General features: G+C 42.2%; 3 protein-coding genes across 4 annotated transcripts; 2 read left to right on the top strand and 1 right to left on the bottom strand.

Moving 5' to 3' along the window:
- Window positions 1-472: 472 nt before the first annotated feature.
- LOC109474592 (ADP,ATP carrier protein-like) lies at window positions 473-2,021 on the top strand. Its single transcript, XM_019774931.1, has 2 exons — window positions 473-732; window positions 1,001-2,021. Exons 1-2 carry the CDS (start codon window positions 625-627, stop codon window positions 1,772-1,774), a joined length of 882 nt encoding a protein of 293 aa, XP_019630490.1. The 5' UTR covers window positions 473-624; the 3' UTR covers window positions 1,775-2,021.
- A 1,305-nt stretch (window positions 2,022-3,326) lies between these two features.
- Window positions 3,327-13,948, top strand: LOC109474588 (D-3-phosphoglycerate dehydrogenase-like). 2 transcript variants are annotated; one of them, XM_019774926.1, is made up of 9 exons: window positions 3,327-3,551; window positions 7,408-7,559; window positions 7,991-8,056; window positions 8,305-8,359; window positions 8,547-8,645; window positions 9,626-9,758; window positions 11,272-11,420; window positions 12,316-12,468; window positions 12,846-13,948. In XM_019774926.1, exons 1-9 carry the CDS (start codon window positions 3,414-3,416, stop codon window positions 12,870-12,872), a joined length of 972 nt encoding a protein of 323 aa, XP_019630485.1. In that variant the 5' UTR covers window positions 3,327-3,413; the 3' UTR covers window positions 12,873-13,948. The 2 variants fall into 2 exon arrangements, with proteins under 2 accessions (XP_019630485.1, XP_019630484.1); XM_019774925.1 differs by lacking the exon at window positions 11,272-11,420 and adding an exon at window positions 10,618-10,766 and having other exon boundaries at window positions 3,330-3,551.
- Window positions 13,949-14,624: 676 nt separating this feature from the next.
- On the bottom strand, window positions 14,625-15,275 carry LOC109474453 (gastrula zinc finger protein XlCGF49.1-like). The gene has a single exon (XM_019774747.1). It carries the CDS (start codon window positions 15,273-15,275, stop codon window positions 14,625-14,627), a length of 651 nt encoding a protein of 216 aa, XP_019630306.1.
- Window positions 15,276-17,015: the final 1,740 nt, after the last annotated feature.

Genomic DNA, 17,015 nt, shown 5'->3' with positions numbered 1-17,015 from the left:
TCTTTGATTTAAAAAAAATTCAAATCCTTGGTCGTACTGTGATTGGCTGGTTGAAGACCAATCAGATACGTCCATTAGAGCTCCGGCCATTATGACAAAAATGAAGTGACGTCATGGAAAATTTTATTACAAATTACTAGTAAAAAAAACAGTGACGTCATGGAAATTTTTTACAAATTTCAAAAAACTCTCCGTGCTGTGATTGGCTGATTGAAGACCAATCAGAGGTTACCACCACAGCTCCAGCCAATCAGAGCCCGTGTGGGCAGAGTGCTCTGACCGATGTCGCGTCCTCTCAGCCAATCAACAATCAACCAATCAGCGTTCAGCATCTCAGGGCGCTCCGACCTTAATGCCTCTTCATCAGCCAATCACAGCCTTGCAGGTCAGAGCGCCCTGGCCATCTCCATTGTCTCAGCGTAATTGGCCAATCAGAGAGCAGCAGGTCAGGGCGCCCTGTTCAATTTCCTTTGTTCTCCAGTGCACGGGAGGGTATAAAAGGCGGCGAAAATCGCAGACGAGCATTAGTTTTGCCTGATTGACTCTGAAGAGTTCAACTCGTCGCAAGCTTCCTTTTGTATTTTGAATTTCCAGTTGTGAAATTTCAAAGTGTTGATAGTCAAGATGTCTGACGCATTCGGATTTATCAAGGACTTCCTGGCCGGAGGGATCTCTGCCGGGGTCTCCAAGACTGTGGTGGCTCCCATCGAGCGTGTCAAGCTGCTCCTTCAGGTAAGAAAACTTCCAGTTCTTAGACTTGATTGTTTCTTAACATGCTTAAGTTGTATCTTGTTACCAGTAGCATCAGAAAGTTAGAAACATTACGAATTAGTCTACTTATACTAGTATTTCATCTACTTAAAGTGCGCAGTAATATTAATAGCAAAGAGAGTTCTAGAACATCTATTTATGTTATAAATGGTAAAATGAATAGAACAGCCATGTATTTTTGTTTTGGAATTGCTTTACTTATATTTCTCTTTACTCTATGCTACTACAGGTGCAGGCTGTGTCTAAGGACATCCCCAAGGACAAGCAGTACAAGGGGATCGTGGACTGCTTCAGCCGCGTGAGCAAGGAGCAGGGCGTGGCATCGCTGTGGCGCGGCAACCTGGCCAACGTCATCCGCTACTTCCCCACCCAGGCCCTGAACTTCGCCTTCAAGGACACCTACAAGAAAGTCTTCCTGGGCGGCGTGGACAAGAAGACCCAGTTCTGGCGCTACTTTGCCGGAAACCTGGCGTCCGGCGGCGCAGCAGGGGCCACCTCCCTGTGCTTCGTCTACCCGCTGGACTTCGCCCGGACCCGCCTGGCCGCTGATGTTGGCGGCGGCGGCAAGCGTGAGTTTAACGGCCTCGGCGACTGCCTGAAGAAAATCTACAGGGCCGACGGCATGTACGGACTGTACCGCGGCTTCGGAGTGTCTGTCCAGGGCATCATCGTCTACCGCGCCGCCTACTTCGGCTGCTTCGACACCGCCAAGGGCATGGTGCCAGCCGAGTACAACAACTTCTTCGTGACCTGGGCCATCGCCCAGGGAGTGACCACCGCCTCCGGAGTCATCTCCTACCCGTTCGACACCGTGCGGCGCCGCATGATGATGCAGTCTGGCCGCAAGGAGCTGCTCTACAAGAACACCATCGACTGCTGGAAGAAGATCATCAAGAACGAGGGCTCGAGCGCACTCTTCAAGGGGGCCTTCTCCAACATCCTCCGCGGCATGGGCGGCGCCTTCGTGCTGGTCCTGTACGACGAGATCAAGAAGGTCTTGTAAGACGACTTAGAACAGCATCAGTTCCTTAAAGATCGTAGGAATGGTGTTAATTTTGATGATTGACATTCCAGAATATGGAATGAGACTCTGTGATATTTAATCTTATAATTGCTTGTAGATAGTGGCTGTTATATTGCTATTTATTGCCACTTATAAATTTATGTTTTAGAGATATAATATATGTTGGAATCGAAATATTTCTAAAATTGTATTTCTGAACTGTGTTTTAATGAAATTATGAAATTATCACACTTGTAATTGTCAGAATTTATCCGTACACAGAAGTTTATCTACTTCTGTGTACAAATCATGTGAAACGATATCTTGTAAAAATATTGTACGTATATATAGTCTTTAACTTAAATTGTAAGAAGTTTGTCTATTCAGAATAAACTATCGAAAACTTTATATTTTTGTTGGTCTTTTATGACTGCATGGTTGATAGAATGATGAATGAATGATGAATAAATTGATAGATTGGTGGATGGATGGATGGATGGATAGATTGAAATGAATAAGTAGCTATAGCTAGATAAATGTTTACACGAAAAGATTGAGTGCATGAATGGATTAATGAATTTATATTAGCTGGTGGATACATACGGGTGGATCAACAGAATGAATTTGAATGAATGAATGATTGAATGAATGATTGAATGAATGAATGAATAGATGGTTGAACGATTGTTTGGATCAATAGAATGAGTGAATAGATGAATGGACAGATGAACGAATGGATGTTTGGATCCATAGAATGTGCGAATGACTGGAAAGATGAATGAACGAGCGATTGGATCAATAGAATGAGTTAATGAAAACGAATAAATGAATGTGGTGGTGAACAGACGGCAGCTGCCATGACGCCTAGATAGAAATAAATGAATGGAAGGAAAGAGAACCTAGCTATATGATGAAAATCCCATACCACAGTACATTGTACACCGAATAGATGGACGATCGACATAACTCAGATGGCTTGTTTATCCAGAATTTCACGATCGTCAGTTTATAAAACATCTGTCTGCGGATTTCTAAATGATTAATGATATCCTTTCACAACTGTGCATTCCCAGACGACAGTCACGGGTCATCTACTCTCCAAGCAGAGGTTTGGGTTTGGGGTTATTTTTGGCGTGTTTGTAGGCTTTTTATCGGGGTTTCTCTTTTGCATTGGAATTTTTTTCACCCAACCCCAAAACAATTCCAGTGCAAAAGAGAAACCCCGATAAAAAAAGCCTACAAACACGCCAAAATAACCCCAAACCTCTGCTTGGAGAGTAGACGCCTTCTGTCTGTAGTTTGTAGATACATCGCAAGATGTCGCCTCGCCCATAAGGTCGAAGGTCACGCACGTGAAACTAGGAAGTAGCCACAACATTACACGTTAGCAAAAATATCTTTGTGAACATTTTGAGATGAGCCAAACTGTCTAGAGATAAAACAAGTCTTGAAATCGTTTTGCAAATTCTTTTCTTTCGGAGGAATTTCCTTAGGCTCCGCCCACTATTACCATAAATAGGCATATGCTTAGACCACGTGGCCCTCAGGAGCGGTATTTTCCACTGGCACACATACACATCCGTGTCATTTGCCGGCTTGGCTTGCTCAAAGAAGGACCTCGCATCTCTAAACCAAAACCATGTCGCCTCCTAGCATCAAGAAAATCCTGATTAGCGACAGCGTCGCCCCCGAATGTAAAGAAGTTTTGGAAAAGGCGGGAATTGTGGTGGACATGAAGACGGACATGACGAAGGAGGAGCTTTGTGAGAAAATTAAGGTGGGTTCAAGTTGCATCATGCACATAGGATATATTTTTCCTCGATCAATTTCTGAATGCACAAGCGGTTTTTGTTATTCGGTTTCTTGTATATTCTCACAGATTGCGTTTATATCAACGTTAGACCATAAGAAATATATATTGCCATTTACCAAGTGGGTCATGCTTGTACGTCCACGGCCACGCTCCAGCTATCTTTTTCAAAGGGTTTAGAAATTCGAGCCGGCTCTTTCCCAAGTCGAGCCTGCTAGCTAGATACTCACGTGCAGACCATGTGTAATATAAAACTGAACAAATATCCGCCAACTGTTGCATAAAAATCACTTTTTACCACGACATTTACAATTTGTCACGATTTCATAAACTTTGCGATGTTTCTAATTTATTGTGAGAAAGAGAGCTTTGTGTTTTGGGAAGAGGATTTGGAAAGGTGGGAGGGGGGCGGTTTGGGGGCGGCTGCCACGCCGCGTATATATTTTACAGCGTAATTTCGTTCTATCACTGCGAGAATGGATGCCACGCATTCCACACACCGTCTGATATAACAGCGGCGGTCGGCTGGGGACGGCTTGGGGATTTTCCACCGTCACATGTGACGGGAGCCCGCACGTGTGTCCGTCGGGTTAATGATTGATGGAGCCCCGCCTAGCCTCGCCTGACAGCCCGATACTGGGTCAGGACGACTCTGGCGTTTGTATGAGCCCTACAGCGATCTTTTGACACAATTTTGACAATGTTAGGAGGGTTGATGCCAGACTTCTAGCACGGGAGGCGATATCAAATCCTTCGGGAAAAGAAAAATACGTCCCAAACCAGAGTTAGACATCTTGCGTACTCAAGGGGGATGTGGTAAAATTTCCTTGGGGGCATGTTGGCCTTGGAGCCTAGGATCTGGCCTGTGAAGGCCCTGTAAAAGCCTGGAAACAGTCAGGGGTTTCAGGCTAGTGGTATCGAGGTCCTATAGACATTGGCACGCTGCTGGAGACACACAGACAGTGTGTGTGTTGTTTTTTGGCTGCCATGTGTGAAAACCAGGCCACATAGACAGCTCTGCCACGTTGCTCTGTATCAAACAACTGTCAAAACACAAAACAGTTTGGTGTTTACTTACCGGTATTGTCTGTATTGTAATATCTGTCTTTTGAACTCCTTTGTTAGAGTACGGACAGGGGAAGGGGGTCTAGAAGGGTCTAATCATCAGCTGTTTTGATTTTACATAATTTTCAATGGGCTGACACTCAAGTTGAGCCATCTAAACTTGCATTGACCCTATTAGGACTACTGTGGTTACCAGCTAGTATACAGACAAGACCCCCCATAGGTGACACATTTGTGATCTCAACTCAAGGTTAGAAGTGGGGCCCCTGTCAATTGACTATATGTTTATATGTATATATGTATAATGACTATAATATCCATTTATATATATATATGGCCTCCTTGGGTCAGTTGACTTTTACTATCACCAAATTGACTACATTGGGTCAATGACAAATTACTAAAGTGCTTGATGTCAGACAAATTACAGCCAATTAGACCTCAGACCAATTCATCTCCATAAATTCTCAGATGACATTAAGCATGTTTTAATTAAAAGACCCCATCTAGAAAAGTCAGAATGACTACGCTTTCTGACCTATCTAAACTTTAAACCTAAGAAGTTAATGATTAACTTCTAATGAATCGTTATCTTTCCTCTTCTGTGTTTGATTGCTACTTTAAACATGTTTGAAGTGTTTGCAGTGCGTAGTACCCTGTGGTGTTACAAGGGTGATGCAATGATTTAAACAAACATTTGCTTGTGACGCAATTTACACACAAGCAAAGACCTGACGGTACGAAAACTGTAGCCCCACGTGGGTCGCAAATTGGAGCTTCTATGGCCCTGGATCTTCTCTGGTATACTATCCCTTTATTTCGGCCAATTTCTACTATTTTTCTAGCGATCCGCGGTGCCTGGTAGAGGCTACGAAAACTGCATGTGCATGCGAGCGTACGAAAACTATGTAGATAAAAAATTCCTGCTTGTGAATTGGCCTGCTTTGATGTACGTCAAGAACGTATGTAACGTCAGATTGTACGCCAGCCTTCGAGGTAACGTACAATCTGGTTGTTAAACCAGCTCAGGCCAACTTATACACAGGAAACTTTTGACATAGGCAACTTTCTCACGCTCATTTGCGTGTGGGATTTCCAGCACTGAACTGCAATCGCTACGAAGACAAATTCCATTATCCATAACCAGCCTGGTCGAGTCTAGGTTTATAATAAGCTTTGTGGAATATTCCTGCAACTTTCAATTCATCCACCAACCGTAAGCTTCAAGGACACTTCCATTACGTTTGTTAATTCCCCTGTAATAGAACGGGTGATGTGCTCACTGGTGCCAGCTGCGCACCGATACCGATCACTGCATTTGACATCACTTGGCCACCTTAAGCTCCTTTAGTTGACATTGATAGGTTGAACAGAAAGGTCGATCAATATGGATTGAAGGTACTGTGTAGGGCTATTGGTTATCAGCACTAAAATATTATCAGGTTTTAGCAGGTGATGACATCATATGGGGCTTATTGCCTTAATTTCATTGTGATTTTTCTTGTCTGTCTGTCTGTGACAGTCTAGATTTGTGCGTGTGTGTGAGTGTGTGTGTCTGTATGCTCTGCCAGAGGGTGCTTGGCAGGAGGGGGTGTAGTCTCTGATTGCCTTACAAAGTTCACAAGGGTTCTATGTTTTGACAGCCAGTATCATGGCATGGCTGTCACTGTGACTTGTACTTTTCCCCATTTCTCTTTCTCATGTCTCAAACAATTGGCTGGATTCTACCATTAAATTATAGTGAAAGAGAGGGATTACCTGTCCTTGTACCCTTCACCCCCATTACAGTTTACCCAACCGTGTAATGACAGAATTTATTACCTGTAACCCCCTCAGGAGGGACAAAGCTTTTCATTTGATGGAGTCGTTTACTCCAAAGCGTTCCTGCCTACTATCGAGGGTAGATAGCGGGGGATCATCCATTGGCAATTACCCGAGTGACGCAAGTTCCCGCGGGTGATCGATTTGAAGAGTTTGGGAAATTTCCATCACGTTAACTTTACGAGGTTTTGCACTGCATAAAGGAGGTTTCTGCAGTGTAGGTAAATTGCATGTCAAAGACGACAATTTAGCATATGACAATCAGGATAAGTTGTAAATACTCTGACTAGTTTGTAGATTAAAAAGAGAAAAATCAAGAGTGACGCAAGTTCCCGCGGGTGATCGATTTGAAGAGTTTGGGAAATTTCCATCACGTTAAGTCGGATCGAGGTGCTTTGTGAGTTTATAGGGTTTTGCACTGTGTGAAGGAAGTTTCCATGGGGTTAAATGGAATAGGTAAATAGATAAATATGGATATAAACATACGTGTACATCGTTATGTGTATATAGATATACACAAACTTCTTTCTTCATACTTTCATTAAAGAATGATGTTGTGTCTTTCCTGTATACTGAGCCCCTTTAGTTGGAAAAACAACTGAAAACCCAGCAGTTTGAGTTAAATCCATTTGACTACAAATGGCAGCAGGAGGTGGAGGAGAAGAAACACGAGAAAAAACAATATATTTCATCCATACCGTATGGACTATGGAGTGAAATATGATGATAAAGCATGTGACCATAGTCCCACGAGTTCAGCAGAGAAGTAGAGACAACAACAACATCCAAGGTTGTTTCAGAATTTGGATATTACCATATAGCAAAAGTTAGTTGGGAGAAGTTTAAAACCTTGCAGCCAAATGTCTGAAAATGTGTTCTATTGGTAATTACATTTCAATTTTGTTTCAGAGTCTTAAAATTTGGTTTCTCTCCTCAGGGTTACGATGGGCTGATCGTCCGTTCGGCCACCAAGGTGACGGCCGACGTGATCGGGGCCAGCGACTGTCTGAAAATCGTGGGTCGTGCGGGAACCGGCGTGGACAATGTGGACATTCCCTCCGCTACCAAGAAGAACATCGTCGTCATGAAGTAAGTCAGGCTAGGGCAGGGCTGTGCACTTATAAATACATTGTAAGTGTTGCATTGTAACACCCGTGGCAGGTCCAAACTAGCCTGGGTGCCACTCTCCGTGGTTTCCACTGGCTCCCTAATGTAGTGGCCAGCAGCATTAGGGAATATACAGAAACTACAGAGGATTGCATCCAGGCTAGGTCCAAACAGTAACATCTGGTGTACATGTACCTGATCAAATCTGAATGGTATGGTACAGAAAATCATTGTATAAGAAAACCTAGCTGGATATAGTTAGGTAGATGACCACTTAGCATATGAAAATCAGAATAACTTGTAGATACTCTAATTTTTAGATTGAAATATGTAAACCTCATACAATGAATGTATATCATACAATACAGATTCATTCATTGTATGTGACCCTTTCACAACCCCCTCCCCCCCAGCACACCCGGAGGAAACACACTGAGTGCTGCAGAACACACCTGTTTCCTCATCGGAAGTTTAGCAAGGTCAGTATTGCTATTTTCAGTTCACTGTGTTATCAAACCACGATGCCACTTAATAAAGACTGATGCTTCATATCAAGCATGTCCATCCAAGTGGATCAAACCTTACAGTCTTGAAAAGGTGATAAGTCACCTGGTATGTCAATACTTACATAAATGTGATAAGTCTTTGTAAGTATAGTGTGAATGTAATTTCAGAAATCTAACCACATGCGATTGATAATTGTTTTAACTTGTTTGTATTTTTCCAGGCAAATCCCGCAGGCTCACATGTCTATGAGGGAGGGCAGATGGGATAGGAAAAAGGTGAGAAACTGTCAAAAAAGTTTTATTATGAAGCCAAGAAATGAATGGAAGTTTTGTCACACTTTGTCTGTTAAAGCTGAAGCAATAGCCCTATAGAAATACAATGCAGTCCTTTTATTATTTGTGGTAGATCTAAAGTCTTTGGTCAGTGCTCTAATGTAACATGTGTCTTTTTTTGTTTCTGCAGTTCATGGGTAATGAGCTGTATGGGAAGACATTAGGCATCATCGGCCTGGGGAGGATCGGCAAGGAGGTGGCTCTGAGGATGCAGGCATTCGGCATGACGGTGAGACCAACAACTTCTGCTTTCAATAGAATTTTAGAGGGCAATTACAAACTACATGTACTACTAACAGTTAAACCTGTACTACAGATCACCTAGCCTCTATCAAGCTTTAGAGGCAGATGGAAAGAGTTGAAAGTGGTGAAGTATATAAGGGGGTTTATAAGGGAGTTGGTCTACTAAAGGAGTACAGTTTGCCACTCTAGATTCTTAATACAAGAACAAGGGAACTCCCAACTGGTTTCAGAGCGGCAAACTGTACTCCTTTAGTAGATGTGACCACGTTTTGGTGGTTCCTTCGATTATTTTCCCCATTGACCAAGAATCCTGACCAGAGTGACCACCTGTCCACCATTTTTTTCATTCCCTTATTTGTTCACAGACAGATTTAACTGTATATGTGCTAAATAATGTAGCTTTAAAAGGGCATATGCCATTCTGAATAGAATGATCAGTTGTGCATGTCAGGAAAATACTAAATATTTCCAGTGGCAGCTGCTAGTGGCATGCTATGTTATGTTGAGTATTGACAACAGCTGGTAGCTTCAATATGTGATGCCTCCAGTCATTCATCAACAATTTACCACTACAAAAGACAGTTGGCTACAAGTCTAACTTGGCTACAAGTACAACCATTGTATGTGCCAGTTGTGAACCTCCTAAGAAAATACAATACATTCAACTGATCAGTGTTCTAGCCAGGGTCTGTCTTTCTGTCCTTTGACTGAATTTTGCCGCTCAGGATTGACAAAAATTTTACCCAATTCATCATCATTGACAGATATAAATTGGCATGTAAAGATATGGAAGAACATGTCATTAAAGTAAGCTTAGTCTACCAGCAAAATTTGCCCCTTGAAGTGCAGAAAATAGTCTTAACAGCAAAGGATATTTAGGTTAGTTGTTGAAACTTGAATATTTCTCAGGAGTTCTTTCCAAGAAAATTAAACTTTAAATTTTAAGGCAAATATTTTTTGTTGCAGACAATCGGTTATGACCCTATCATTGATGCCAAGACGGCGTCAGAGTTTAATGTGGAGTGGATGGATCTGGAGCAACTGTGGCCCAAGTGTGACTACATCACTGTCCACGTGCCACTCATCCCACAGACACAGAGTAGGTTTCTACAGCATAAACCTTCCCTTATGTCATACTTGGGTTTTATACTAAAGTATGGTAATTGTATAGTATTGTTAAAACAGTTTACTAAGTTTACTATAGTACAGTTTAAAACAGTATAATATAGTAAAGTATAGGATAGAATAGTATAGTTCATGTATCATACATATACATGTAGTATAGTATAGTGTAAGTGGCCAGTAGTAGGTGCAAGGGGCTAGTTCTGGCCTAGGCATTTAGGCAGGCAGGCATAGTATAGTGTAGTAAATTACAGTACAGTGTTCTAGAGCAGCTGATTAGACTGATGAGCATGGTACAATGTGTACAAAGTATCAGATGTTTTGGAGAGCAATGCATACAGATGGGTTGTAATGATGGGCTCCACTGGTTTTTAGCTTGCTTTCGGGAAGGTTTCCCCTTGGCACAGTCCCCTGAGGGTTAATTACGTCAATGGGTTAATACTGATAGTGATCAGTGTGCATGCTGCCTGTGTATGTGGGGCTTTGATAACAAGCATGTAATCTATAACCCACAAAAAAGATTATAGGATTTAGATTATAGGATAATTGGGAAATTTTATTTGGAACACAGGCAAATGCAGTACTTGTAAAAAGTAAAACTACTAAACTACTTCTAGCTGTTGCTACATATTGCTTCCACTTCAAGCTTATGTTTCAGGGCACTTTAGAATATTTTAACAGTACTGTTAAGTACATCAGTTTGTGCATGGGGTTGTCTAAATTGGGTCTGTGTGTACACGTGTATCAAAACCACCCATGAGGGTTTCAAGACTCACAGTATGTTGCATGTTCTGCTTGTACTTACTTACCAACTCGCGGCATGTTTCTCACCCAAGATATGCTGTGTGACGAGACGTTTGCTAAGTGCAAGGACGGCATGCGGGTTGTCAACGTGGCACGGGGCGGGATTTACGAAGAAGCGGCGATATTGCGAGCTCTGGAGTCTGGGAAGTGTGCAGGGGCAGCTCTGGATGTGTGGGAGAAGGTATGCAACAGTACACGTACATGAAGAGTTCAGGGTGTGTATGTATTGACCTGTTTGTTCCAAGATCACAGGCTTACAAAAAAACACCAATTCTCATATTTCATTCATCCCAAACAGATCTTTTGGTGGCTGCAAGAAAGTATCAAATGGGTAGGCAGCATTAAATTGGCGAGGCAGTATCCATTTGCCACCCACTTTGGCTGGCGTAGAAAAAGATACTGTACCTGTACAAGAAAGGGCCAATCAAGGGGCCTGAAAACATGTCAATGATAAGCATGAAGCCTAAACCTCTGCTTGGAGAAAAAGATTTCAATAGATCATTTAAAAAGAAATGGTTTTGCTATATCTAAACAAAATGCTAATTTATTTTTCATTACAAACACATACATATGAGCAAGCTAGCTTGTGATCTTCAACCAAACAGTTCAATTCTCAGCCCACCTCAGCAAATACAACTTAAACCTCATTCTTCCCCCCCCCCATACACCCTTCGACCTCTCCCTAGACCTGATGAACGAGGCGGTGTTTGGGAAGTGCAAACAGGGCCTGAAGGTCCTGAACGTGTCGCGGGGCGGGATCATCTCGGAGGCGGACCTGCTGAAGGCGTTGGAGGCGGGAACCATCGCCGGCGCCGCCATCGACACCTGGGAGCAGGTCGGTCCTGGCTGCAGGGCATGATGGGATACTGTGACCTCTAACCCCTTACACAGTACATGTATGTGCATGACCTGCACTGTGCCTGCACATTTCGGCTGAATGTTTCACAGGTTTTGTTGGATGTTTAATGTACGTTGCATCAGAATTTTGCCGGTAGCAGACAATGTCTTTTCCGACACTGCATATGAAAACTATAGAGGGGATGTCATCTGTAAAAATTCCTGCATGGTAATAATTCTGCAACCTAATGATGAACAAATATCCAACAAAAACTGGCTTTCACACAGGCACAGTATGTTCCTGGTGATGTGTTACTGAAATGTATTGTAACTCTGATGAGCCTTTTCAGAATGCTGGGGTATGTGAGCATTGTTTGAAATAATCGTTTTTTATTACAGATTTGTTTCAGTGCTGCAGTTCAACACAAAATACACATGTTGCTACTTTTACAATTTGCACTACACACTCTGTTAAGGAATGTAGGAATTTCAATGTGTGCCATAACAGCAAGTAAATGTTTCTAGGGAAGAGAATGAGTGAGTGGAATGCTGGTTCAAGATGAGCACTTGGACCACCGCAAATAATTCATGCTTGTGCTTTTCTTCAATTTTGCTGTATGATTGGACTCAACATGAACCCCACACAAACTAAATTACCTTCAGTCATTCAAGGCATACATGTACACTGCACAACTGAGTACAACCGTAGTGTGCCTTGAATGACACTCGTACCTGCTCCAATCATACCTGCACTAGCCTGCATATACAAGTGGTAGTACATGTATGAGTTCTGATAGTGATGATTGGTTCGTATGTCAATAATTCAAAAGAAGTGGTGAGAACTTTGATTTGAACTCAATATCAAATTCAATCTTTTCCATCGTCCCCTCCAGGAGCCGACCACTAACACTGCGCTGGTGCAGCACCCTAACGTGATTGCCGTGCCCCACCTGGGCGCCAACACACGGGAGGGCCAGCGCCGCTGCGCCATCGAGATCGCAGAACAGATCGTGGACTGGGTCAACGGCAAGGGGCTGGTCGGCGCGGTAAGGGAACTTTTTTGTTGTGCTGAATTTCTATTATTTGACAGAATTTCTCTGCTCATCACAGGCGAAAATTTCCCCCGGTTCATTATCTTTGATAGACACAGACACGCTTCCCCCGAAAAGGAAACTGAAAGCCTTCTGTAATTTTTTCACCAAAACAGATGTCGTTAAACTAAGCTTAGTCTACCAGCAACTTTGGCCCTCAAAGCGCAGGAGATAGTGTTTCAGGGGGTAAAGATTTTCTTGGAGGATGCCCCCAGACCACCCTAGGATGCCATTGGTGCTCCACATGATGGAAAAATTGAATGCATGAAAACTGCTGTTCTGTCATATATGTATTCAGCAATGCACTACAACCCTCTGTATTTTCTTTTCAGGTCAATGCCAGAGATCTGAAGCTGTAAGATGTCACCCTGACTCACTGCCAGAACATCCGAACAAGAACAGGAAAAAACAAACATAGCTTACAAGACAGCTTACAAGAAAAAGAAAGAAGTTTCTGATGAGAAGTACTTATTTTCTGACTTGGAAGACTTTTTACTTTGTCTAATTTTTTTCTGTGTACAGTCATGAGATGTAACTTGACAGTGGAGGAATGGTGTGGATATGTACATTGTATACATATTACTGACTAAGAAAGATTCAACAAATAAGTATAGTCTCTCCTTGGTGTAGCTTGTTTCTGTTCTTTTTGTAACTAGGCAGAATAGAAATGGTTCCTATGGAAAGAAAAACTCTTGAAATTCATTCAAGTCCATGACTTTCTGTAAGAAATGCAGATCATGAATGTAATGTAATGTTTTGACTGTACATGTAAGCAATCTCCAAGCATAGGATGAGGAGGGTGGTTGAAGATGTCTGCGAAGCCTGGCAGTCAGAAATAGTTATCTGTACTGTATAGCCAGTATTATCACCCTTTGCTGTAACATACCAGTATCTGTACTGTATACTGTATAGCCAATATAATCACCCTTAGATGTAACACATCCTCCATCTGCTTTGAGATTAGGACTTTTCATTCAAAACAAGACAATAAAAAGCAACGCTCTTTTGTGTAAGCCAGATGAACACCTTTCTTTGTGATTGTTTTAACAATTAACTCTTGAATTGTAAATGACATACTTAATGAAGCAAAGTCTTGGTACATTAATAGTTTTGATTTCCTGTGTGGATAGTCATTGCTTTGTGTGTTATGTTACAAAAACATAGCAAAATGGTTTATGGCGCATATTGGTTCTAAATTATGGTTAGCGGTCTGTGATGTTATGATAACAAAAGGCAAAGTGTGACTGATATCAAGCTTCTCATTTAAAGTGCCATCTTTAGGGGACTATTGAGAAAAAAGCAAGCAATGCTTGAAACATTCGGAGTGACCAAAGGTTAAGGTAAGGTTACTTTTGGTGGTACATGTGTCCAGCTTTTGCTGTCTTCCTATCTAATTCTGTGGAGAAACTTTAGAAATAAAGTTTACGTTACCCTGGATGGTGGTGGTGTCACATTTTTGATAAGTTTATTACTATGTATGAAGGTCTTGATTTCTTTGACTTTCTTTTCGCCTCCACCAGGCTTCAGAAGTGGCTGGCCGTTTAAGAATTTTGTCACATTTTTTTGCTAACTCATCTAAGAATTATTTCATTAGGTCTCTTTTATTTATAGTACTCTTATTCTATTAGTTAACGAAGGATAAACAAAATAACAACACACCCCGAACCCTTGGCCTATACAACAGTAGAATACTGATAATGTAACCCCTGCACCAGTTGTAATCTCACTGTAGTGCTGAGTCCTGACAACATACTAGTACTTAAGTGAAGTATGAATCTCCCTTGAGTTTGAATCCAGTTTACGACATACTGCATAAGATTACAGCTTAACAATTTTGAATGTCTGAGTATCTTTACGAATTAATTTCCACAAAAATGCAATTACCAAACAAAGCCAACAGTGTGAGTGTTCTTATGTGTTTTCAGAGCACCCAGCTGACTGAACTGCTTGCCACAGATGATACACATGTAGGGTTTCTCGCCGGTATGGGTTAGTTTGTGTCTTTTCAGATTTGACAGGCGACTAAACTGCTTGCCACACTGGTCACAAATGTGAGGTTTCTCTCCGGTGTGAGTTTTCAAGTGTTTCTTTAGCGTGTCTGTGTACTTAAACTATTTGTCGCACAGATCGCAACTGTAGGGCTTTTCACTGCTGTGGGTGTATCGGTGGATTTTCAGAGCATGTTTCTCAACAAACCCCTTGTGGCAAATCTCACACTTGTGAGGTTTCTCCCCGGTGTGTGTCCGTTTGTGTCTCCTAAGGTTGCTCTGATCGCTGAAGTTTTTGCCACACTCGTCGCAGGTGTAGGGTTGCTCCCCAGTGTGAGTTCGCAGATGGCTCTTGAGCTGGCCCTGGCCGCTGAACTGTCGACCGCACTCATCACACATGAAGGGTTTCTCACCGGAGTGGGTCCGCATGTGGGTCCTCCACGCGCTGTGCTGGCTGAACGCCCGGCCGCACTGCTCGCACTTGTAGGGTCTCTCCCCCGTGTGGGTCCGCAGGTGGCTCTTGAGGTCGCCCAGCCGGCTGAACTGCCAGCTGCACACCTCACACATGAAGCGTTTCTCACCTGGGTGTTTTGTCTGCGTGTGGCGTTTCTTCCCAGGCTGTTTTTCCATGTGGGTATTTCCGCCCTCCCCCTCCTCATACTGGTCCTCTTCTTCTAGTAGTTCTACTCCATCTACTTCCTCTTGCATTTCCTGTTCTTCCTCTTGCCAGTCTTGCATCTTCCTCCTCTTGCCCTTCTTCCTTTTTGCTGACATGTCGGAGGTGAATTCAACAGTAACTTCTACACTGTCAGAAAAGACATTTGTAAAATAGTTTCATCAGGTTGGTAAATCACTGCAAACAAACATGTAGTTTTCTAAGGTACACAACCTTATTTCTTCTCTATCGTTGTCATGACCAAGGAGGTTTGCAATACACAACCTAACCTTGTCATGATACAAGTCAAAATACGACCATGAAAAAGCACACACTAGTACATGTATATAAAACTTGTAGAAATGAGAAGCCCATGTCACACATTCAGAACCTTCTCCCGCCCCTAAAGGTCTACCCGTGCTCTATGCAGAGCATAGGGTTTTGGTGCCCATGTCCATTTCTGTAGCCCTTCCCGCCTGCAATATCTGAAATATCCTTACTTGGGGCTTGATATTCGTCAAATCACAATAAATGAATAAGTAAACAATGTACATGTAATTCAGTCTACATGATTTTGTATGACGTAATCGTCTACAACAAAATGGTGGCTCATAAAGATCATAAGAGGGTTCAACAGTATCCAGATTTTTTTTACCTTTTTTCTTTTATATTTTTCAGATGAAATTCAGAAAATACCGGAATCATGACCCTACACCTTAATAGAAACACCTCACATCCGAAATATCGCATAAATTATCCCCGGGGTACATATATCACTTATAATCAGCTCGGTGCCGCTTTAATAAAAAAAGAACGTGGCTATTTACACTCCCGGTGTGTAAATAAAATCTATTTGTCTTTTATATACACTCCGGGAGTGTAAATAAAATCTATTTGTCTTTTATATACACTCCGGGAGTGTAAATAAAATCTATTTGTCTTTTATATACACTCCGGGAGTGTAAATAAAAGACAAATAGATTTTATTTACACTCCCGGAAAGTTGATAGGGCAGACATTCGAATGATCTGTCGCCGGTGGGTTATCCAGAGTCACCAAAGGGACCGGGGCGAACCCCGGGTTGGTCTTGGTCTGATAGATGCACGCCAGGCCGTGAGGTCGGCGCTTCTTCCGCATGTATTAGCTCTAAAATTACCACAGTTTATCCATGTAGGATGTGACGATCAAAGGAACCATAACTGATTTAATGAGCCATTCGCAGTTTAACTGAGACAGTTTAAACTTGCACGTGCATACCTTTGCTCACAAGTATGCCAGAGTATTGTTCCCTACTTGCTCCTGGGTCATGCAGGCTGACAAGTCTGTGTGTGTAAGGTTTACAACGTCGAGCATCCAAGTACATACCGGTACATATACTTGCTGCAGGTCCTGAGCTACCTCTGTAACTAACTAACTAGCTAAAATGCTTATAAATTTTGGACATCAGGTCGAAGATTGTAATACAGGTCTAAAGATGACTCATATTCCATCGCAAATTGATGCCTTACATGCTAGTGTTATCAGGCGGTTAATGGATAACTCAGAGGGGGACTGGAAGATACTTCCACGTCTGTTTCTTAACAGTTTTGGAAAAGATTTCCTTATTCTAAATATGCAATTTAAAGACAAACGGGATTGTCCTAACATGGAACACATACCTTTGTACTACAAACATGTTATCTGTAGTTGGCACAAAGCGATAGGCAGAAATATGTTAGAACCCGAGAAATGGAAATTAATACAGTCACCTCTATGTAACATCTGTTTGGAAATAGAGGACGAAAACCATATGTTCTTTCAATGTAAAAGACTTAAAAATTTTTGGAAAAATACTGAACATCATAATACTGAAAAAATAC

Source organism: Branchiostoma belcheri, unplaced genomic scaffold, assembly GCF_001625305.1.
Source record: "Branchiostoma belcheri isolate BF01 breed outbred unplaced genomic scaffold, Haploidv18h27 scaffold31, whole genome shotgun sequence".
Lineage (NCBI taxonomy): Eukaryota > Metazoa > Chordata > Leptocardii > Amphioxiformes > Branchiostomatidae > Branchiostoma > Branchiostoma belcheri.
This window is presented reverse-complemented; position numbering and strand designations above follow the sequence as displayed.